We start from the raw sequence: 23561 nt of genomic DNA, 5'->3' as shown, positions 1-23561 counted from the left end.
AAAATTGTTAACTCATCGTACACCCAGCGTCCCAAAGGGGATTTTATGCCTAATGTAATATGTACATAACAATCACACCTTCGGGGATTATCTTCCATGGAAGTACCATTGTGGTTACATATGGTGACATCACACCCTAAATGTGGGGCCCTATTTTCCCAAGAGGGTTCATTTGCTCCAGGGGACCAGAGGGTTATATTCTTTGGACCCTCTGTAACAAACCACATAGCTGGGTAACTGTGTTTTCCACTATCGTTAATCATGGCAGCACCCAGGGAGTACCATGCGATATTTCCTGATAAATTTGATATTCTCCACCTGGTTGGGATTCCCCCATCTAATCCATAAACCATATACCGACACTGCCAAATTCCTGTTGGAGTATTAGTGATACATCTTTCTATGGGGAGATTCTCATAGTCTTCATTAGCTTCATTACCACAGGTTGCATGTGTAGCCGTCCATGTGTTTCCTCCTTTTGACACTTCACATCGTGGGATCTGAATAGAATTTGTAAATGTGACAATTGTGATTAGCACTAGTAATTGTTCCAGCCAAGGCCAGGGAGTTTTCATCCTTGTCTCCTTTTTGAATTACCGTGTAATATACACATAACAAAATTTACACGTCCCCTTTCCCAATCCCCTGTTTGTACCTTTTTATTTGTGTGCAGTGAACCCACTCCTGTCCTCCATTCTTTGTACCCAGTAATAGCAGACTCGGCCCTAATTGGTCAAGGACAAGATAAGGGCCCTTCCATTTAGGAGCTGGGAATGGATGATGTTGACGTGGAACCTTGTACATCACTAGATCTCCCACCATGGGTAGCTCACGCTCCCCAGGCAGGTCATACCGTGCTTTGACTCTTGCTGCTCCTTGCTCGTCTCGCCAGGCCGCCTGCTGTACTTGTTTTACATGGTCGATTAGAGTTAAAATCCATTCTTGTGTTAAGCCGTGTGTAGTGACTTCCCCAGGTACTGGGGTAAGTAGATTTTCCCACCGTTCCATGGGCCTTCCCATGAGAGCTTCATATGGAGAAAATCCTGTGACCTTTGATTCTCGGGCCCTTATTCTCATTAAGACAAAGGGCAGTAACTGTGACCAGTTTTTTCCTCCGATTTCCACTCCCTTTCTTAGCTCACTTTTAATGATGTGGTTCATAGAATCATAGAATCATAGAATATCAGGGTTGGAAGGGACCTCAGGAGGTCATCTAGTCCAACCCCCTGCTCAAAGCAGGACCATTCCCCAATTAAATCATCCCAGCCAGGGCTTTGTCAAGCCTGACCTTAAAAACTTCTAAGGAAGGAGATTCTACCACCTCCCTAGGTAACGCATTCCAGTGTTTCACCACCCTCCTAGTGAAAAAGTTTTTCCTAATATCCAACCTAAACCTCCCCCACTGCAACTTGAGACCATTACTCCTTGTCCTGTCATCTTCTACCACTGAGAATAGTCTAGAACCATCCTCTTTGGAACCACCTCTCAGGTAAGCAGCTATCAAAAGCAGCTATCAAATCCCCCCTCATTCTTCTCTTCTGCAGACTAAACAATCCCAGTTCCCTCAGCCTCTCCTCATAAGTCATGTGTTCCAGACCCCTAATCATTTTTGTTGCCCTTCGCTGGACTCTCTCCAATTTATCCACATCCTTCTTGTAGTGTGGGGCCCAAAACTGGACACAGTACTCCAGATGAGGCCTCACCAATGTCGAATAGAGGGGAACGATCACGTCCCTCGATCTGCTCGCTATGCCCCTACTTATACATCCCAAAATGCCATTGGCCTTCTTGGCAACAAGGGCACACTGCTGACTCATATCCAGCTTCTCGTCCACTGTCACCCCTAGGTCCTTTTCCACAGAACTGCTGCCTAGCCATTCGGTCCCTAGTCTGTAGCAGTGCACTGGGTTCTTCCGTCCTAAGTGCAGGACCCTGCACTTATCCTTATTGAACCTCATCAGGTTTCTTTTGGCCCAATCCTCCAATTTGTCTAGGTCCCTCTGTATCCTATCTCTGCCCTCCAACGTATCTACCACTCCTCCCAGTTTAGTATCATCCGCAAATTTGCTGAGAGTGCAATCCACACCATCCTCCAGATCATTTATGAAGATATTGAACAAAACCGGCCCCAGGACCGACCCCTGGGGCACTCCACTTGACACCGGCTGCCAACTAGACATGGAGCCATTGATCACTACCCGTTGAGCCCGACAATCTAGCCAACTTTCTACCCACCTTATAGTACATTCATCCAGCCCATACTTCCTTAACTTGCTGACAAGAATACTGTGGGAGACCATGTCAAAAGCTTTGCTAAAGTCAAGAAACAATACATCCACTGCTTTCCCTTCATCCACAGAATCAGTAATCTCATCATAGAAGGCGATTAGATTAGTCAGGCATGACCTTCCCTTGGTGAATCATGCGTTCCACCTGCCCCGCAGCTTGGGGGTGATAAGCAATATGGAACAACTGTGTGATTCCAGTGAGGGCCGATAGCTCCCCTAACAGATCTGACCGTAAAGCAGCTCCTTGGTCTGAGTCAATCACCTTTGGGACCCCCCAGCGAGTGAATACCTCATTTACCATTATTGCAGCAGTTACCTGGGCAGTTTGATACTTTGTGGGGAAAGCTTAAATACAAGTTCCATTTTCCTTATTTTCAAATCCCAACTTACTTCCTGTTTGCCCTTAATTTATATAGTAATATTCTTAGCTATACCTTAACCAATCATTCCCCACCTCAGGGTTAATTGTGTCTCCCCTCCCGTTGCCCCTACAGTTGTCACAGTTCCTTCTGAGGGTCTCCCCTGCCCCCATGTGGTTAAACTGATGGCTGCTCCAGTGTCTATCAAAAAATCCCTCATGGGACTCCCTTCGATTGCCCCCTGGAGCGTGGGGCGACCAGATGCATCCGTCCTAAACTGAGAACATGGACAGGACGCCTCCCAGGGCACCCCTAAGTTGCAGCACCCACCTCTGTCCCTCCCACTGGTTCATGGCGGGACCGGGGGTCCTGGCACCTAACACATTCCTGTCTCCATGCAAAATTGTGTGTCTGGCATTTCAGGCAGTCCCAGTCCCTTGGCCTCCGGGGCCACTTTCCCCCTGATCTGGTAAGATCGTGGGTAGTCAGTTTAGCCTGCAGTCTCTGGATCTGTTGCTCTATAGCTGCCCGCTCGTCCCTGACTACCCCCCCAAAGCCCCGACCTCTCCCTCTACCTCCTCCTCTCCAGGCTGACCCACCCCTTTCCACCTTGTATTGATCCCCCGCAGTAATAGCATGGACTGGCTCTTCCCCTGACGCATCTGCCTCCACACATCTACCTGTTCCAGAAACTGGGGTAGCTGATTGGGAGCAAGTAACCAGGGCCCAATCAGTGAGGCTACGAGAATGACAGCAAGCCTGCGACAGGCCCTGTGGCAATACTCCCCCTAAAGGAGCCCCAAGCTTTGTTTTGTTCTTTGGCAAAGCTCCAAGACTGACCTCCCCTGGCCAACCAGCAGGTGGCAGTAGCCATCTAGTAATGATGCTGGGTTTCCTGCCTATGTGGAGCTAGGGTCTTGCATCTGAGACTTGCAATAAAATCACAGGGGTTGGCAGGTGTCATTTATTCCCTGGGTCCTCTGTTCCCAGTGCTCATTGCTGTGAAAGGAAGGGGTGATTATCACAGAGAATTGTGTCTTTGCCGCATACCCTGCCCTGGGCCTGGATGCTGATCTGGGGCCTGGCTCAGAAATCCCCCATGTGTGCCAGGCCTCAGCTGCCACACTGTTCTCCAGCTCACCAGCCTCCCTACGGCGAGGGCTGCATAGGGTGACCAGATGTCCTGATTTTATAGGGACAGTCCCGAGATTTGGGCTTTTTTCTTATGCAGACACCTATTCTCCCCCCCCCGCAACCCCCCCATCCCGATTTTTCACACTTGCCATCTGGTCACCCTAGGGCTGCACCCCATGAAAGCAGACAGCTGAGAACAGGAGGTGGGAGCCAGAGGGTGCATGGGGGTTAGGCGTGGGGAAGGGACGAGCTTGGGACCCTTCCCTCTCATGTCTCTTTAAAAGCAGCTTTACTCCACAGAGTGGGCCGGCCGTGGTGCTGCATGGCATGTGGCCCCCCTTGTATCCTCTGAGCCCACGGGCAGGGAGCCAGGCTGGGGGGCCTACCCCAGGGTGCACCGCCACTTTGCCCAGGGCTGGGGAGAGCCCTGTGCCCTTGGAGGAGCAATGCTCCCTCAACCAGCCGCTTCTGGCTGAACACGCTGAGTTCAGAGTGGGGCTCGGCCCTGGGCCCTGTCTGGAGCCCTGACTCCTGGCCATCCCCACCCTGCCTGTGTGCGGAGCCCCGCTCCCCTTACACCAGCGCAGGCTTTGGGAGCGGCAGGAAGAGGAGGGGACCAGGCATCACTTTCACTTTCTGTTACTGAGAGTTCTTGGTGAAGGGTGCAGGTTGAGCGGGGCCTCAGCCTGGAGGCGATGGCTGGTGAGTGAAGGGGCCTGGGCAGCCTCAGGTAGAGACAGGAGGGAGGCTGCGCTCTGTTTTGTCCCCCCTCCTCAGGCCCTGGTGCACACCCTGCCTGGGGCCTGGCAGCTGCAGGCGTGGGCAGCCTCTGCTCCTGCCAGACACGAGACAAGGCCTCTGGGCTTGAGTAAATGCTCCTGCCTGCTCCTCCGGGGTGGGGCTGGTGCTGTGCTCTTCCCCTCCTTCCTTGCTCCCCCCCTCCAACTTCCCAATCCCTGCCCACTCCCTCTGGATGGCGCCAGCCCCCCTCCCACCCTCTACCCACTTTGCTCCCCGCCCCGATGAGGACTGTTCCATGGTATCCCGCCTTCCTTGCCACCTTCCGCTCAGACGGGGCCAGCGCCCTCTCGTTCCTCACTCCCCCCACAAGGGACGTGTCACAGGGGATGTTTTACCCCTTTAAGAGCATGAGGCCAGCCAGCCCTGTTCAGTTTTCAGCCCCAGCTGGGAAGGGGCCAGGGGTTTGTGGAGGGCTGAGGGAGCTCAGCTGGAGCAGAGCTCCAGGAGGGGGAGGGGCGGGGGGGGGTCGGACAGGCCCTAGAGGGGGCAGGCAGGGCTCCTGCAGCCTGTTTTGTGTTACTTTGGGTGGGTTTTGTTTGAAGGAATAAAGCATACCCTGAGGGAGGGCCCCAAGGTATTGAATCCAGCCTGGGCTAGGGAGAGCTGGCCAGCAGCCCAACAGACCAGTGCCACAGCATCCCCCACCTGTGCCCCACACACAGAGCCGGCCCATTCCCCTGCTCCCCCACCTGGCAAGTCAATGGCAGGAGCTCAGGGAGAGCCAGGCCAAGGATCCTTTGCGATGTGGCCGAACCTGCACAAGCAGGGAGCCTCCTGCCACAGGTGCAGAGCCTGTCAGTGTGAGCTGGGGTCAGGCCCGGCTGCCTGCAATAGAAAGATTTTTGCAAAGAAGCTGGGTGTCGGGGCCGCTAGCTCCCTGGCTGCTAGGGGCTGAACATGCCATCTGGGGATTGTTAGCCCTTCATCCATACCCCACCCTGCCCGTGACAGCTATTCCCTGGCCCCATTTACAGAAGGGGGAACGAGGGCGAAGGTTAAGGCCAACATGTTCGCCTGGGTATTTAGGTCCCGAAATACGTGGCCTGACTATTGCAGGCTATTCGCACTTGGGTGCCTCGATCCGGGTTTAGGTGTCTAGCTGGAGCTGACTCTCCTCCTGGGCTGGGCAGGAGCTTGCTCTGGGCCTAGTCCATCAGCGTTGGCCTTGGCAACACTGCCCCCAGTCAAGAACTGATCTGGTGCCCTCCCTGCTTCCCCAAGGGCAAGCCCTGGACTATAGACAACCTGGGAGCTTTAGGAAAAACCAGTTACGAGCTTTCAGCACTAGTGGCAGCGTTACGTGTACACACTCAGGGCTTGTCTATGGCTGAAACGCCATGGGGTGCCGCTGGAGCGGGTCAGTGAATCCCTCCTACCCTGCTAGGAGGGGTTCTCCCATCGGCACATGCACCCCACCTCCCAAGAGCGCTAGCCCTGTGTACACCAGGGGTTAGGCCGGTTTAACTGCGTTGCTCTGGGGAGTGGATTTTTCACACCCCTGAGCAAAGCAGTTCTACTGACCAAATTTCCTAGTGTAGTCCAGGCCTTAGGGGATGTCTGCACTTCAAACGTGGCAGTGGGGCCATTCCCTGCAGCGAGGAGAGGGGTTTTCCATCACTGTCGTTTATCCACCTCCCCAAGAGGAGGCAGCTAAATCGATGGCAGAAATTCTTCCACTGACCTAGCACTTCCTCCACCAGGGGATGGGTTGGATAGATACAGGCATACAGCCAGAGCTACACTGCAGACTTAGATGCTTGGGTGTGTGAAAAATCCATGACCCTGAGCGCCATAGTTACACCCACCTAGCCTGGGCAGACAGCACTGTGTCAGTGAGACCTTGTCCCGTGGACACAGCTACTGCTTCGGGCGGCGGTGGATTAATCACGCCAATGGGAGAAACTCTCCCGCCGGTGTAGGAGTGTCTTCACTTAAGCGCTGTGAAGATGGGTGCAGCTGTGCTGATGCAGCCTTTTAAGCGTAGACTTGCCCTGCGTCTCTCTCTCAAGGGTGTGGATTGTTTTGTGCCTGGGAGACGTAGCTAGGCCCGATGTGAATTTTCAGTGTAGCCCAGCCCTAAGTTCCCTATGATATTCCCCTCCCACTCCCCCATTGCGGGCAGGCTGTAACACAAAGGGAGCCATGTCCCCATTGCGAAAGAGAAGCCAGACAATGTCACCCTGGGGAGGGGCGGAGCTAAGACTACTCATTAGCCCTTCTAGCTCTGCCACTTCCTGCCCGTTCAGCGCAGAGCTGAGCAGCTGGGCATTCTGGGTCACCAGGCTCTGGCCTCACAGCTCCTGGAGCTCTGCGCTTTTCTCAGGGTTGCACGACCCATGGAAACATGGCTGTGTCTGGTGCTTCCTTGCTGCTCCTCTGGTGCGTCTGCCGTGTCTCTCAGACACATCCCGCCCCAACCCTCACTCAGTGAAATCCCTCCACAGCCATAGCTGGCTTCCTTATGGGCTGGCATGGGCGGGCGCTCCTCTTGTGTCAGCTCTCTGGTTCCACAAGGGAGCTTAATTGCTTCTTTACCCTGACTGAAAGCAGCTGTCACGGCCACCAACAGCGTTTAACCTGACCATTTACTCGCACGTGAAACAGTTAACGACATTCCCATTGGAGGTCTGAGCTAACTCCTCACTGAGTGCTGGGACAGGTCTCCCCTTGCCGAGCAGTGCAGCCACAGGCAGGGCTAACTGCAGGGTCTTGTCATGCCAGGAACAGCGAGGGACTCACTGTAATGAAGGCTGCGAGTCTGGAAAACGAAATGGAATCCTCATAAAAATGTCCTGGGTTAGCGAGCCAGCCCCGTGTGTGTGAGTGCTTGGGCAGGCGCTGGAGGCTGGTGGAGTGAGTGGGGAGATCGGGGGGTTGTGTGTGAAGGAATGTGTGGGTGTACATGGAAGGCTGTGGGGTGGGCCATGGCTGTATCAGCTGGTCTCTATGGGAGCTCCACTAGTGCAACCCCCATGTGAAGGAGCTGCCTGGTATAGCACGGTACATGCACACAGGGCCTGGCGCCGCCATGGGCAGGTACAAATACCCCGAGGGCTGATAGGGCCCGAGGGGAGGCCCCAGGGGCTCACGTGGCTGCTCTTACAGACCGGAAGTTAAGCAACGTGCGGATCAGGTTTGTGGAGAGTGTGAGCAAGGCTGTGATCAGCACCCTCCTGGACGACCTGCTGGAGAGACAGGTGCTGAACGAGGAGGAAGTGGAGGAGGTGAGGGAGAGCTGCAGTAAGAAGAGTGACCAAGCCCGGTGTCTGATTGATGGGGTGAGGAAAAAGGGTGCCAGAGCCAGTGAAATATTCATCGAGCGCCTCTGCTTCAGAGATGTCCACCTGGCCACAGAGCTGGGGCTCAGACCCCCCTCGGGTGAGTGGTGCCACAACGGCTGATTCTCCGGTCTCTGTGGGGCTGCATGCATGGGACAGCTGGGCAGGAGGCTGGGCTGTGCAGGGGTTCTCCCATGGGCGCTGGCCTTTGGGAGCCCCTCTCCGTGCAGGGTTCTCTCCCCCTCCAGGGTGTGTGACATGTGCATGCTGGTTATTAAATGAGCTGCAAAGCCCTGGGTGCTGCTGCCTGGGCCAATGTTTCCCACTAGCCACAGCAATGGCAGAGCCAATGTCACAGACGTGCTCTGCTCTTTCCAAACACAGGCTTTGTCTGCACAGGGATTCCCCAGACCCCTGATTCCCAACAACAGGGCAGCAAGAGAGGCCAGGCTGACCCACACCTCCCTGCTGGGCATCAGCAAAGGACAGAGCAGCTTCCTGCCCTGAGCGGCAGAGGTGCTCGCACAGCCCCATGAGTGTCCTGCTGGGGGTGGGGTTCCTCACACTGTGATCTCCCCTTGGTGTAAGGGCTTGGCAGCAGCTGAGCCAGGCCCCACATGCTGCTCAGAGTGTGGAGATGCTGCCCTCTTTCCAGAGCAGGGAACCCGTGGCACAATGGGGCAGGGATGCCCTGAGTCCACCCACCACGTTCCATGATCCTGTCACTCCCAGGTGCATAGTGGCAGTCGAGGGGCTATGCAGACATGGTGATGGAGAGGGACAACTCAGGCTGTCTCTGCTGAATGGGGAATACTCCCCCAAGTTGGACAGTCATGGCCCTGCCTATCCCAGTCCCCCAGCAGGCAGTGGCTTGTGCCCTTGCAGACCCAACCCATCGCACTAGTCAGTGTGGAGGGTGAGCCGCCTCGCCTTGCTGCTCCCTGTCTCAGGAGGAGACGTGGGCTGTTCTGCATTTCTCCCTCTGCCTTTCCCAGTGGGCATTTCAGGACAGCACGTGTGGCTCCCAGCTACTAACTGCTTCCTCTCAGCTAATGTGGGGTTTATGATCCCAGGGTCTGCTGCAGAAACCCAGCCAGCGCCATCTCAGGAATGGATCTGTCCCTGCCCCCAGGAATTCGTCCAGCGGATCCAGAAGGAGGAAGCAAAGGAGGTGCTCTGTGCTGCTCCCTTTGGGCTCCTCCCCTGTCATGTGTATGTGGCAGAGACCCCAGAGCTCAGGCACAGCCTGCTGGCTACAGCCAGATTTTACCTCCAGCATCACTGTGAACGTGTACAGCATGAGTGCCATTGCACTCCCTGATGGGGCTCACGGACTGGGGTGAGGGGGGTGGGGGTGGAAAGCACCCTTGACAATTTTGCCCCCCAAGCCCTACACCTCTGTCTGTACCATGTGGAGCCAGAGAAGTGGTTGGTCTCGGCGTTTGGCAGTGTTTGATTTTAGCTGCACGGAGACTACAAGTTGCCCCTTCCTGCTAGATCCCTTTGAAGCACTGACAGCAGCGTGATGGCCTGGGGCAGCTGATCCGATCCCTTGGTTGCTGCGCCCAGCGCCAGACCAGCTGTGTGGTGTCAGGGAGGGGGAAGCCTTGGAAGCAGCAAGACCTTTCCGAGCCCTCCCTAGGTCACCCGAGCAGTTGGGGAACAGTCACCAAGAGAAAGCGAAGCTTCTCCGTGATGCTTGTGAGGGTGCTGCAGGCTCCTCTGTGGAGGCCATGCCCAGCCAGCCCCATGCGATGCGGGCAGGAGGGACTAATCACAGGCAGGTTTGCTTTATACACCAAAGACCAAGATCATCCTCATGCTCCATTGGCCCCTTAAAAACACTCTGAAGGCAGGAGCTCCGGCCCAAGGCAGTGCTTTCCTGGGGTTTTGCGCAGCCTCACAGACTCGTTTTTGCTAGCAGACCCCATTAGAAACCACCGCACACACTCAAACTACAGTAGCCCTCCACCAGCTGACACGAACCCCAGTCAGAGACCGCCCCATGCTCCACCGCCTGGCTATGCAGACGTTGGGATCAGGCTGGATCCTAGCTCTCCCCACTCAGCCTCTGGCCCAGCTGTGCCGGGCTGTTTGGCTGTAGTGGCCCCAGCTATGTTTCTGGCTGTGTGAACAGTATCGTACTGGGCTAAGTTTGGCTGCATCCACCAGGATGACATAGACCCTTTCCCCTTCAACAACAGCCCCCATGAGAGGGTACTTGGGGGGGCCACTCTTCCTCCACAGAGACCCTACTGCCCAGAAGCCATGTGACAGTCTCCTTGTAGGGATGCTAAGGGGCATGGAGCAGAAGGGGCTCCTTGGTAATTTGAGGAGTGGTATCTAGAGATGTGGGTAACAACCTCCCTATGGGTCGTGGCTCCGTCCTGCCACGTGCACTGGGCCCCTAAAGTGAGGGCTGCGTCGTGACTGGCCCAGCGTGAGTTTTCCTTTCTTACAGATCTATTCCATCCGGGACAAGGCGACGCGAACCCGCCTGGCCCTCATCATCTGTAATGTTGAGTTTGACCATCTCCGCAGGAGGGACGGGGCTGACGTGGACATGAATGGGATGAAGAGGCTTCTAGAAGGGCTGGGATACAAGGTGGAAATCCACTGCAACTTAAATGCCCAGGTACAGGATCTCCCCAAGCCACCAGTGACTATCCCAGGCCCCTGGGGAAGATGTTGTGACCTTTGCTTGGTTCATTCCTGGCTCAGTCCCCCCTTGGCAAGGGTCCTGGGGCTGGTTCCTCCTAGGAGCTGCCAGTAGGGGGATGTCAGATCTCTCCCAAAGCCCTCTCTGGGATGGGAACACTCTCTCCATGGGAATGCTCCATCCAAGAGAGCACTGGCTGCTGCTGCTGGAGGTCTTGCCCCGCCACCCTTCAACGGTGCCCGCAGGAGTAGCAGTCATTCTTCTGGCTGCTTTTCACTGACACTGCTGTCCCTGCGTTGCTTTTAGGCCATGGTGGAGACCCTGAAGCAGTTTGCTGCTCGGAACGAGCACCGGACCTCGGATAGCACGTTCCTCGTGCTCATGTCTCATGGCGTCAGGGCTGGCCTGTGCGGGACAAATTGCCAAGACGAGTCCACAGACATCCTTCCCATTGACACCATCTACAGCACCTTCAACAACAGGAACTGCCAGGCACTGCTGGAAAAACCCAAAGTGATCATCATTCAGGCCTGCCGTGGGGGTGAGCCTGCACTCTGGGACGGGGCCGGTGGCCTGCCACCAGGGGAAGGGCACCCACTGGAACGGGGATGTGGGAACGGGAAAACGTGGCCTGATCTTGGCTGTAACTGGTGCCCATGTTTCCCAGAGAACCACGGACAGGTGTGGGTGAGTGACTCTGCAGAGCTCCCGGGAGATGGCTCCAGCCTTGCTCCGCTGCCCCCTGAAGGGTTAGACGATGATGCAAGTCACCAAATCCACGTGGAGAGCGATTTCATCTGTTTCCAAGCTACAACGCCAGGTAACTGGCTGCCAGGAGCCGGCCTGGGGCTGCGGGGGATGGGGCTGTTACATGCACTGAGAGCATTGGCTCTAAATTGGCTGAGCCCATGCATCCAGCTCTGCCTGGGGTCCCTCCCAGCCCCGATCTGCTCTCTCTGCTCTGCTGATCTGCTCCCACCACGGCCTCCAATAGCCTCCTCCTGGCCAGCCCTTAGGGCCTCTACTCCAGTCTCGACCTCCCAGCCACTCGCTGGGCACTGAGATACTGTCCTCTCCTACCCCTCTGAACATGAGCCCTTTTGGTGGGGCTGCCCCCTGCCACTCTCAGGGAATTCCCAGGGGCTCTGCCCTTGGTTCATCTCCCTTCACCCTCTGGACATTTTCACAGGACTCAGCTCTCATCTCTATGCTGATGGCTCACACAGCTCTCTCCATGCCTCGCCTGTCTCCTGCCGTTCAATCCTGCCTCTCGGCCTGGCTTTCTGACATCTCCCTTTGGGTGTCTAAGTTCCCTCTAAGCTGCGCGTTGCACAGCAGCCTATCAAGGGCCACACAGGTGCTCAGGGCTGCAGCGGGAAGAGGTGCCTCTCCCCTGGCCCCAGCCCCAGACCTGCCGCGGTGGGGAGAGACGCTCTCCCCCAGCCCTGGAGTTGCTGCGGTGGGGAGAGGTGCCTCTTCCCCGCAGCCCAGATGCTGCTGCGGGAGAGAGGGTTGGGGAGAGTCCTCTCTCCCTGCCGCAGCCCCGGGACAGCCTGCACCCCAAATCCCTCATCCCCGGGACCACCCCAGAGCCCGCACCCCCAGACAGGGCCCTCACACCACCACCCCCTGCACCCCAACCCTCTACCCCAGCCCTGAGCCCCCTCCCACATCCCAAACCCCTTATGCCCAGCCCCACCCCAGAGCCCGCACCCCCAGCCAGAGCCCTCTTCCCGGCACACCCCAACCCTCTGCCCCAGCCCTGAGCCCCCTCCCACACTCCAAACCCCTTGGCCCCATCCCCACCACACATCACCTCCATATTGATGCACATAATAAAATTCATTCCACACATGGACGTAAAAAACTAGAGGGAACACTGGCCGGAGGCCTCTTTTGAAAGCAAAGTTTAGATGCTGGAGCACAAGCCACCTACCCAACTGCCTGGAGTCCTCCCAGGCCAGCCCGTGTGCCAGGAAGTCCAGAGGCTCATTCCTGACTGCACCTAGAGTCGGGAGGCTGCACTCACAGTTTCTAGTAGCCTCTTGGCCCCCCGGCCAGTGCTGTGTATCTAGCTCTGCAGAGGGGACTCACTAAACTGAATTGAGCAGAGCCTGGCTTGACAAAGAGTGGGGGTAACAGGGTATGGTACTGTAGTGCAGTCAGGGCCCAACAGCCCTGGATTTCCTGCAGGAGATCTGTGACCCAGAGACTTGGAATGGGAAGCCCTCTAGCTAGCGAGCTTTCCAGAAAGCCTTGCAGGTGACAGTCCCTCTCTGGGATAACCAGAGACTCAGATCTGTTCTGCTTTTGCCCTTTCCATTTGTTCTCTGGCCTGTGCTGTACAGGAGATCAGTAGTTCCCAAAGTGGGGTCCACCATGGGTCACATGAGGGTCCGTCCCTTGAGTCAGGGCCAGAATATGCCGGAACAATGTTCTGGCACTTTTGCAGCATGGAGGAAGCCCTTTTTAGACCAAAACGGCATCCTCTGTGCAGTGTGACCACACTGTTTGTGGGAGGTCGCACTGGCAGGGCATTCTGCTAGGACTGGGAATGAAAGGGGTCCAGGACACTTAGTAAAATGCCAAAGGAGTCCTTGGGGGAACAAAAAGAAAAGGAGGACTTGTGGCACCTTAGAGACTAACCAATTTATTTGAGCATAAGCTTTCGTGAGCTACAGCTACAGCTGGGCCCAGCCCCTCCGCCCTGAGGGTCTGTCCGTCTTTCCCTGCCTGGAGAGCTTTCTTCTGCTTCTGGCAGGCTCAGTCACTCTCAGCCTGCAGCTTCTGGCTGCCTTTTACCATGGGACCGCTTGATTCTCCCGAGGCGTGGCTCATCCTTGTCATCAGGGCTGGCTTGGCCTTCGGCTCTCCAGCCCCTGGGGAAGCCACCCTGGTACAGGCCCCTTCTGGCCTCAGCCAGGAATGGGTCTGCTTGCCATAGTGCTGTGTCTGTGGCAATCCCTCGCAGCCCTTGATCTCCAATGAACAGCCTTACCAGCCTGGCCCGCCTGTTCCTCTCCCCCACCCCGCAGCGACTGGGCCAGAACTGCGCAGCTTTGCCCTCCTAGTAATTCCTCTTCTCTTCCCTTATCTTCAGCCTCATTGAGCACTCCCAGCTGCTCTGTGAAGGGTGAAATCCCTTTGCCAGCCCCAGCCCCCACATCTCCAGTGTCTGTTATAGTCTAGAGGGAGAAGCAGCCCTGCTCCAAGTTGTGTAACAGCCCTTTTTCTCCACAGACACTTTGTCCTGGAGATCTCCAAAAACTGGCTCTGTCTTCATCACCTCCTTGATAGAGCAGCTCCGAACCAATGCCTGGCGCCTCCCCTTGGAGGAGATCTTCCGAAAGGTGACTCTGTCCTTCCTGCTGGGTGACTGGGAACACGCTCCCCTGCTAACCATCAGCAGTACCACAGCAGGGACCTGTCCCCAGCCCCATGAGGAGCTCTGGCTGCTCATGCAGATCATCCCCTACAGGCATCCACAGTATATTAAAAACGTGCTCCATGTCTGTTTGACTAGGGGAGTCTTAGCAGAGTTCACAGCGCACGTCTTCAGGGGAATCTGAGTGGAGAGGCAATGGCCTGGCCGGATCCACAAAGGGACGTAGGCCTTGCAGTGCCGAATTGGAAGCAACCTGCCACCTAGTGGATTCCACCTCCCTGTGAGGTGCATGGGGAGAGACAGGCCCAAAGGATGGCATCCACAAAAGCCAGCGTGGTAGGTGGGGAGCCACCTAAGCTGGCCAATGGGAGATGCCAATGAGAGGGGTGTGTGCTAAGCCCCATCCCTCGCAGAGCGTTAGGCACCTAAGCCCAGGCTGCAGGGAGGTGCCTGTCTCCCCTTGTGCTCCACAGCCAGGAACCCCTCTGTGTGAGCTGTTTCTTGCAGGAACAGCGGTGGTGCACCCCAGCTCCACCCCATATGACCAGGGGTGGGGGCGTCCTCCGTCATAACTAAGGCTAAGATTCTGTCACGGGTATTTTTAGTAAAAATCACAGACAGGGCGCGGGCAACGAACAAAAATTCACAGAAGCTCGTGACCCGTCCCTGACTTTTCCTAAAAATAACAGGGGGGTGTGACCACCCGGGGGAGTGAAGCTTGAGCCCTGTGCGGGGACACTGACAACCCAAGCGGGGTGATGGGCGGGGGGGATTCCAGCCCCTATGGCAGAGGCTGGAGCTGAAGCCAAAGAACTCACAGAGGTTTGTTAAAGTCACAGAATCCGTGACTAAATCGTATCCTCCCTCAAAACCTTAGTCTAGTGGTCAGGGCTCCCCTGGGATGAGAGAGACCCAGCTTCAAGTCCCACATCTGCTTGATAGGAGTAGGGGGCTCCTGTCTCAGGAGAGGGCACTAACCACTGGGCTCTAGGATAGTCTGTTGTGGGGCTCCCTGGTCGCTCCTGTTGCAGCCATTCCTCCGTGGATAAATGATTAACTGGGCTGGAGACAGAGTGTGAGTGACCCTACGGTCCAGTGGTCAGAGTGTTCATCCTGTTCTAATCCCACCTCCTCATCAGGCAGAGCAGGGAATTGAACGGGGGTCTCCCACATCCCAGGTGACTGCCCTAAGCAGGGGGATAGAGGACACATCTTCCTGTCCTCTCCCCTTCCCCCAGCTGTTTTGTATGGAGTTAGGCGTGCTCAGAGCACACCTACTGGACTGTCCCCCACAGGCAAGATAGGTGGGGGAACTAGGGTGACCAGATGTCCCGATTTTATAGGGACAGTCCCGATATTCGGGGCTTTGTCTTATATAGGTGCCTATTACCCCCCAACCCCTGTCCTGATTTTTCACACTTGCTGTCTGGTCACCCTAGGGGGAACGTCTGTCTCCACCTAGCTTGAGGATTGTGCTGAGAGTTAGGTGGGAGATGGGCCTTTGAGTGCATGGCCAGCGGCAGGAATATAGGCGTCTAGGAGACGTTTCCAGTAGAAGTGTAGAGTTTATGTGCCTACTGCTGAGCAGCAGTTTTGTGGGCCACAATGGTGCCTAAAATTGGGCTGCAGGTGCCTAAATCCCTTTGTGGGCCTGGGTCCAGCCCTGGGAGTGGGGTTCTGCTGTGAAACTTCCCTCCATCCATACCCACTCAAGCTGTTGTTCCAAAGATGGCCCAGTAATGTACATTTCAGAAACAAACAATTTACTTACTTTCCTCCACTACACAGCTGGTAAGTGCAGACCCTGCAGCTCTGCTGGGAAGTGACCGTGGGGACATTCTCTGTGTCGATCTCACTCACACAAATCACGTTGTTTAAGGCCAGAAGGAACCATTGCGATGATCTAGTCTGACCTCCTGCATAACGCAGGTCAGGGAACCTCACCCAATAATTTCTGCATCAAGCCCAGACCCTCCCCCCATCTTCTCTCCAAGCCTTCTGGTGGGGGCAGGTTTTTGTCCATTTCTTCTCCCACCTGGGACCCTGGTTCCTCCACACTGTTACCTCCCCCCTCCTGAGCTTGCCTTTCCCCATCCAGCCCCTTTTTCTTTGTCTCTCTCACCAGCTGCCATGGAACCTTCCAGCTCCACCCTGCCATCCAGTTCTCAAAGAGCCACTGCCCTGGAGAGTTCATTCAGAAAGGGTTTTGGTGACCACAGCAGCGTTCCTTGGGTTCTTGGGCCCGACAGGAGCAGCCTGGGCATGCTGCCATGGCAGGCACGCACTGTGACATGCATAGCATGTGAGGTGTTTGTACCAGAGGTGGCTCGAGCACGCAGGTGCTCTAGTGGAGGTAGAGGTGCAGCCTGGCTGTCATTATCATCATGCAGAATTTCTGCTCCTGATTCTCCCTGTTCTCCCCAATGTTATTCAAGGTCCATGCTTTCTAGCAGCAGATTGTTTTGTGTTTAAAGTGCTGCCGGTCCCCTGGAATTGTGACTGATCTGACCTCTCCTCCCAATCTCAGGTCCAGCTCTCTTTTCAAAATTTTCCTCGTCAGATGCCCACAAAGGAAAGAACTACCATGATAAAAAAGTTCTATCTGTTCCCAGGCCATTAGAACCAGCCCCACAGTAAGTATCTTCTTCTGGAGTCTCTCAACAAACATTTCTACTATGACCAGTAACTGCACATGTTTTGAAGGGACAGGGCTCTCGTTCCAAATGTAGCATGTAAATTCACCTTCCATTCCTGATTCCAGATTGACCAGGGTCTGGCAGATCTAGATTCTACTTCGACGCAGCTTCTCCCCTTACGTTAGGGTTCAGGCGAGTTAGATCTCCCCATCCTCTGAACTGAACTAAAACCTCTCCATAGACACTGGCTGTTTGAAGGAAAAGGCCTGGACAGACAAGTTCTAGTAGTCAAAACTTTCTGTGGCTAATCTTCTCTTCTTAGAGCAGCTTTGTGCTTGAAGAAATGAGTGACACGTATCACAGAAAAGGACTTTTAATTCTAGGGAAACACAGGGGAAGCCACAAGATTTACACCTCTCCAGGAAGGAAGAGGAAAGAAGCAAAAGGGGAGGGAAACTCGGCATCCGGGGAGTGCAATTTCAAGCCCTAGTGAAGCAATGTAATAAACAGAAGACTCTGTAATCCTCTCCAGGGCACTGGAACTCTGAGCAGGAAGCAGCATGGGGAGAAGGGGCAAATCATCTCAGCCAAACAATAGCTTCTCTGAGACTGAACCATAAAGGTAGTGGAAAATGGGAATGCAGAAGCTACAATAGCTGGATATTAGTAAAGCAGAAGTTTATTCAGGGGTGAATGTAAAATGGAGCTCTTACCAGTACGGGGCCACTCTGGCCCCCCCAGAAGGGGCAGGGCCTCGGGCGGAAGAGGTGGGGCTGGAAGTCAGCATCTCCCAGCCAGTCCATCTGCGCTCCCTGGCCCGCGCCGCCCAGGGCTCCAGCGGTGATTTAAAGGGCCCGGGGCTTTAACGTTGCTGCCCCTTTTGTGCCCCCCCATCAGTGGCCCTGCTGGTAGGGACCCGGCAGGGCTGCCGATGGGGGGGCGCAAAAGGGGCAGCGACATTAAAGCGGTAGGGCCGGTACTGGTGGCTACTTTTTACCGGTACACCATACCGGCCTGTACTGCCTTACTTTCACCCCTGAGTTTATTACACTCTTAGCTGAAATGATCTCCCACTGGGCTGGATGTGACACTCTTGGGATGGAAAACCGGCAGGAGGCTCAGGAAAGAAAGGAAATGATCTGCAGCAATGTATCCTGTGGGAAGAACAGTGTTAGACCTGCTTTTATCAACTATCTGCCATTGTGAAGGAAGAGAGAGGAGTAAGTTGGCGGGGTTGGGACCATGAACAGGGACATGGCCGATCCCAGAGTGTAGAAACGTGGGCAGGAAATAACAAAATGAGATTCATGGTGGAGAAATGCAGAAAATTCCTTTTGTGAAAAAACACCCAAAACAAACCCCCAGCCAGGAAGCAGCGCTGCTGAGCGGGAGCTTGGGGCTTTGGTAGCCACAAGTTGTAGTGCAATAAGCCAGTGATTTGCGTTAAACACAGAGACCGCAAATGATGGAGCAAGGGCGAGTTGACTCTTTGCACACTCTAGACTGTTCTGGGCACAGCATCACCAGCAAGGCACTGACCGATTGGAGGGAGTCACCGAAGATCAAAAGACTGTTTGTTATGATGGAGGGCACCCAGAGTTCTGGGCACATGTGTAAACCAGTTGTAAAACCCCTGCAGAGTGGACAGATGTGCACAAGTAAAAACCTCTCTCAAGCTCCCCAAATTCAGTCTCTCCCCATCCCCTTCCCCAAAACCCCTGACCCTGGAGATCAGAGGCAATGGCCCATTTACTGGATCAGACTAGGAGGCAGGGGAAGGGATATTGATGAGCAATACTGGGATGCAGAATCGCTGGAGGAAGAGCCGGTGTCTCTCTTGCAGTGACCGTCTTTGCTGAGGAAGGAAGTGACAGGACGTTCAGAGAGCTGCATTTATACTCAGCAGGGACCAGCCTTGTGCTCTACCCTGCTCCTGCTGCCTTCAAGGGTATGATATCCCTAAGAGCTAAGGGAGTTCCCCAGGCTCGTCTGAAGGAGCTCCGGCCTAGAAATGAGACTCTCACACACATGGCATCCTTAGCGAATGCAAAGTCCCTCCTGGGGAGAAAGAGCCACTGTGTGGCCTGTGCTGCCAGGCTGCACTGGTGATCTGTTGCTTTTCTCTCTCCTCTCCAGATAAGACAGGGCATGTCCCATGGGGGCCCTGCCACAATCAGCGTCGGCACCTTCCTGAAGGACAGCGTCTGCACATTCAACACTGGCACAAAGCTCAAGGTCTCTCCTCCGGCTGCCTGCACACTTTCCACCTGTAGCTTTCCTCTGAACTGCCAGAAGTGCCTTCAGCTTCTCACCAGCCCCTTCCCCTGGGGAAGTGTCTTCTCTTTGTGACAGGACAACCATAGCATCAGCCTTGAAGCTCCTGCTGCCACATCTCTATAAAATGGATTTTCCTAGCGAGACAGCAGCACCCTCCAGCTATCTAGATCCTACAGCACTGACATCCCAGAGGGCCCCATCCCTGAGATCCAGTACACACTCTGATCATTCCCTCCGGTAGCCAGACTTTGAGTCCCCAGAACAGTCAGATAAGTGAGTCTCAGCCACATCCTTCTTGGTAAAAAGCTGGAGTCTCCCATTAGGGATATCAACACCAGGGCATCTTCACTGTAGTTAGCCCAGGCTCTTGTCCCCTCCCCTCTGCATATAAAACCCTCTCTCCTGGGCTTTCCACCCGGGCTAGCTGCCCCAGCTGAGGGTGGGTTCGAGCATGGTGCTGCTTTCACTGTGGCTGGGAGCCTGCTCACTTTGCCGTGAGGATGCAGGCTAAATCACTCGAGTGCTGACTGTCCACCTCTGCCTTCCCACAATCCCCCCCAGGTGCCCAGGACAGGCGTGTTCCACAAATGCACTGGGAAAGAGTCATACAGCGGCTCACCTTACAGCAGCACAAAGAACCATGGGCTATGCCCCAAACGTGCTAGCGACCCACAGGGGAGCGCAGCACCAGTGGGGACACAGTAACTCGGGCAGGGCTTTGCAGTGTGGCTGCTCACAGCCAGGTTAGACTAACCCAGTACTCACACCTGGTGCTGATCACCCGGGCTAATTCTGCTGAACTCTGAGGGGAACATGGAGTGTAGCCAGCAGCAGCTGTCTTCTCTCGCTACCAGCGATTCACAGACCCCCTGGAATGGAAGGGGCCTGTGTCCGTTCCCCTTACAGCGAGGCTGGGTTAACTGAGCTCACTCCAAGTCATTCTCACTAGATGGCAGCCAGGCTGAGCCTTGAATAGTTGCAGGGGTGATTTCCCAACCTCACTGAGCTGTTCGCTACCTTGTTCTCATTCTCCATAATTATAGGGCCACGTTCTGCCCAGTGTCAACTCCAGACTTCAGAGAGCTGAGGCTGCAAGTGGTCCATGACATTTGGCTTAGTGCTTAACCCACATTTCTCTATTAAAACCTAAGCCCATCACTTCTGTCCTTGGCAGCAGTGCTAAGAACAGATCCCTCTCCCTCTAGAGCAGCCCTTTTTGTCCTTAATGATGAGCGAGAGACACCCATCTACACCACTGCAAGGCAAGAACATCAGGAAGGGAGCAGGGTTCTTTGGCATGATACATGGGGGGGTAGAACTAGGACTAATGGGGTGAAGTGATGAAAGGAGAATTTAGCTTTGTTGCTTTCTGGGCTATTCCTATGGCTGGGGCAAGGGAGTAAGCGATTCCTGGGACCAGAGGTGACCTTGCCCCTCTCCGCCGTTGTGCTGCTTTCTGGGCACACTCTCTCTGGTTTCCCTGTCTCATTGCCTGGGGTTACTTTTATAGCTGGTTTTACCATGTTCTTGAAAAGCGATGACTGTAGGGACGGGAACGGCAGTTTGTGTGGTTTTAGAGACATCAGAACTCATCTCAGGGCCATTTTAAAAAATACTTTTCTGTGCTTGTGAGCACCTCTTCCCATGGATTGTTTCTGGCCATTTGTACCCTCATTTCCAGAGATGCCAAGAACCAGCAATTCCCTTTAGCTCCAGTTCATCGATTTCATACATTCCAAGGGAAAAAAGGACCATTGTGACCTTCTAGTGTGACCTCCTGTAGAGCACAGTCAGAGACCTGCCCGAACTTAATTCCTAGAGCAGAGCTTTGAGAAAAACATCCCATCTTGGCTGAAAAATTGTCAGTGATCAAGAATCCACCAGGACTCTTGGTAAATTGTTCCCCGTACAGCTGTGGGTGCTCAGCCCTCCTAGAAATCAAGCTCTTGGTGCTTCCCAGACTGGTCTGATTGTATTCCCAAAGCAGAGCTAGGAGAACCAAAGGGCTCTATAAGGAGTATTTCTACCTGAAACACCAGCCCTAAGAGGCCATGAAGTGGTGCAAGGACATCATCCTCTGCAATGCAGGCTCCATCGCAGCCCCGATTGGTGCTATGGCATCAGAAGCCCTAAACTGGCAGATAAATCCCCAGCTGTCTTAACCCACTTCTGCTGCAAAACCTAAAGAATCATCACAATCCCTCTTTCTGCCATCGAGGGGCTGCAAGGAACACTTGATTACTAATCCAACTCAATTCAGTGCCTGCTAAGCCAACGGCTACAGTGTAGGACTAAGGTGGCAGAAAAAAAGGGAAGAGATGGGGAAGGGAGCGACTGTGTCTGAACCTGAGGACCGAGGTATAATAGCGTCTGCAGGTGTCTCGCCCACAGAATTCCTTTGTACATTGAAAGTTGGCCTTTCACAACGTTCTGCCAAAGGGTCCAACACTCATGTTCTGGCTTTGCCTTTGAGAGCGGAAGGGGGAAGTGCCTTTTGTTCCTTTATGCTTTGTGTCTGCATCCTCTGACCCTCCCTCCAATTAACTTAGGCTTGAATAGAGACTGGGAGTGGCTAAGTCATTATGCAAGGTAACCTATTTCCTCTTGTTTTTTCCTACCCCCCCAGCCCCCCTCAGATGTTCTTGTTAAACCCTGGATTTGTGCTGGAAATGGCTTGATTATCATACACATTGTAAGGAGAGTGGTCACTTTAGATAAGCTATTACCAACAGAAGAGTGGGTTTGTGTGGGGGAGAAAACCTGGATTTGTGCTAGAAATGGCCCAACTTGATTATCATACACATTGTAAGAAGAGCGATCACTTTAGATAAGCTATTACCAGCAGGAGAGTGGGGTGGGGGGAGGTATTTTTTCATGCTTTGTGTGTATAAAAGATCTTCTACACTTTCCACAGTATGCATCCGATGAAGTGAGCTGTAGCTCACGAAAGCTTATGTTCAAATAAATTGGTTAGTCTCTAAGGTGCCACAAGTACTCCTTTTCTTTTTGTGAATACAGACTAACACGGCTGTTACTCTGAATCCCTTCAGATGTTGTTAGTCTCACAATCGCTGGGCTGTTTCTCAAATCCTATGATTCTATGATCCCCAGCTCCTAGGGCTAGGGGATTATGTGAGGATCTCAGCTTCCATTTGAAAACGAGATGGAAGTTTCTAGCTCTCTTGGGTGCAGAGGAAATCTCAGTGTGACCGCCCCCAAAAGCTCAAATCCCAGGAGACCAGTGAACAGAACCCCAGTATATTGCAGCCAGTCTCAGGAATTTGGGGTGCCTGATGCAGGACTTTTGAATGCTTGGCGTTGGACAATACCAGGAATGATTTTAGGGTTCCCACAAACCTCTCCACCTTGATTATTGTATTTCAGTGGGTCAGGCTCATTCTGTGGAAAGGAACAATTCCAGTTTCATGATGGCCCATGGTCTAAGTTTAGGACTCCATACTGCTCGATCCACAGCAGAATCCCACTCATTATTAAGGGTTGGTTCAGAAGCCTGTCACATTCAGCATCACTCACTAGGAAACAGGCTCTCTCTCAGGACCACCATTATCTTTAACCTTTCTCCGCTCTACATTTCCTTCCCTAGAGCAACTCCTGCTCCCCCCACCTCTTCCCCCTAATAGTCCCAGCTTCTGGAAGTTGTTGGTTTAAAGATACCCTGGTACATAGGGTTGCGTTCCTGAACATCTTGGTTAATAGCCATTGATTGTTCATCCTCTATGAACTTACCTAATTATTTTTTGAATCCAGGTATGCTTTTGCTCTTCACAACATCTGATGGCAGAGTTCCACAGGTTGACTATGCATTGTGTGAAGAAATACTTCCTTTTGTTTGTCTTAAATCTGCTGCCTCTTAATTTTATTGGGTGACCCCTAGTTTGTCTGTTATGTCAAGGGGTAAATAACACTTCCCTATTCTCTTTCTTCATACGTTCCTGATTTTATAGACTTCTATTTTCACCCCCTCAGTCGTCTCTTTTCTAAAATGAACAGTCCCAGTCTTTTTAATCTCTCCTTCTATGGAAGCTGTTCCGTCCCCCTCGTCATTTTTGTTGCTCTTCGCTGCACCTGTTCCAATTATATCTTTTTTGAGATAGGGTAACCAAAACTGCACACAGTATTCCAGGTTTGGGCATACCATGGATTTATATAGTAGCATTGTAATATTTTCTCTTTATCTATCCCTCTCTTAATGATTCCTTAGTTAGCTTTTTTGACTGCCACTGCATATTGAGGGGATGTTTTCAGAGAACTATCCACAGTGACTCCACGATCTATTTCTTGAGTGGTAACAGCTCATTTAGACCCCATCATTTTGTACATATAGTTGGGATTATTTTTTCCAGTGTGCATTACTTTGCATTTATCAACACTGAATTTCATCTGCCATTTTGTTGCCCAATCACCCAGTTTAGTGAGGTCCCTTTGTAACTCTTCACAGTTTGCTTTGGACTTACTTATCTTGAGTAATTTAGTATTGTCTGCACATTTTGCCACCTCACTCCCTTTTCTGGATCATTTATGAATATGTTGAGTAGCATGTCCCAGTACAAATCATTGGGTGCATCTGCTATTTACCTCTTTCCGTTGTGAAAACTAACCATTTATTCCTACTTTTTTTGTTTTTTGTTTCCTGTCTTTTAACCAGTTACTGATCCATCTTATCCCATGACTGATTAGTTTGCTGAAGAGCTTTTGATGAGCGACCTTGTCAAAGGCTTTCTGA

At 53.5% G+C, this 23561-nt stretch overlaps 1 protein-coding gene across 1 annotated transcript; it reads left to right on the top strand.

Moving 5' to 3' along the window:
• The first annotated feature begins 4241 nt into the window (after positions 1 to 4241).
• On the top strand, positions 4242 to 21622 carry LOC142000265 (caspase-1-like). The gene is made up of 9 exons (XM_074974418.1): positions 4242 to 4483; positions 7688 to 7960; positions 8934 to 9031; positions 10322 to 10495; positions 10826 to 11060; positions 11187 to 11339; positions 13760 to 13869; positions 16432 to 16537; positions 18677 to 21622. The coding sequence occupies exons 1-8, from the start codon at positions 4477 to 4479 to the stop codon at positions 16522 to 16524; spliced, it is 1143 nt and encodes a 380-aa protein (XP_074830519.1). The 5' UTR covers positions 4242 to 4476; the 3' UTR covers positions 16525 to 16537; positions 18677 to 21622.
• The last annotated feature ends 1939 nt before the right edge of the window (positions 21623 to 23561 follow it).

The sequence above is a fragment of the Natator depressus genome, chromosome 17, assembly GCF_965152275.1.
Source record: "Natator depressus isolate rNatDep1 chromosome 17, rNatDep2.hap1, whole genome shotgun sequence".
NCBI lineage: Eukaryota > Metazoa > Chordata > Testudines > Cheloniidae > Natator > Natator depressus.
This window is presented reverse-complemented; position numbering and strand designations above follow the sequence as displayed.

Excerpts from the sequence above, each read along its gene's own strand:
- LOC142000265 (XM_074974418.1), top strand. Across the intron at positions 10,496-10,825 it reads ACTGCAACTTAAATGCCCAG|GCCATGGTGGAGACCCTGAA; the intron begins GTACAGGATCTC and ends CGTTGCTTTTAG. Across the intron at positions 11,061-11,186 it reads CATTCAGGCCTGCCGTGGGG|AGAACCACGGACAGGTGTGG; the intron begins GTGAGCCTGCAC and ends CATGTTTCCCAG.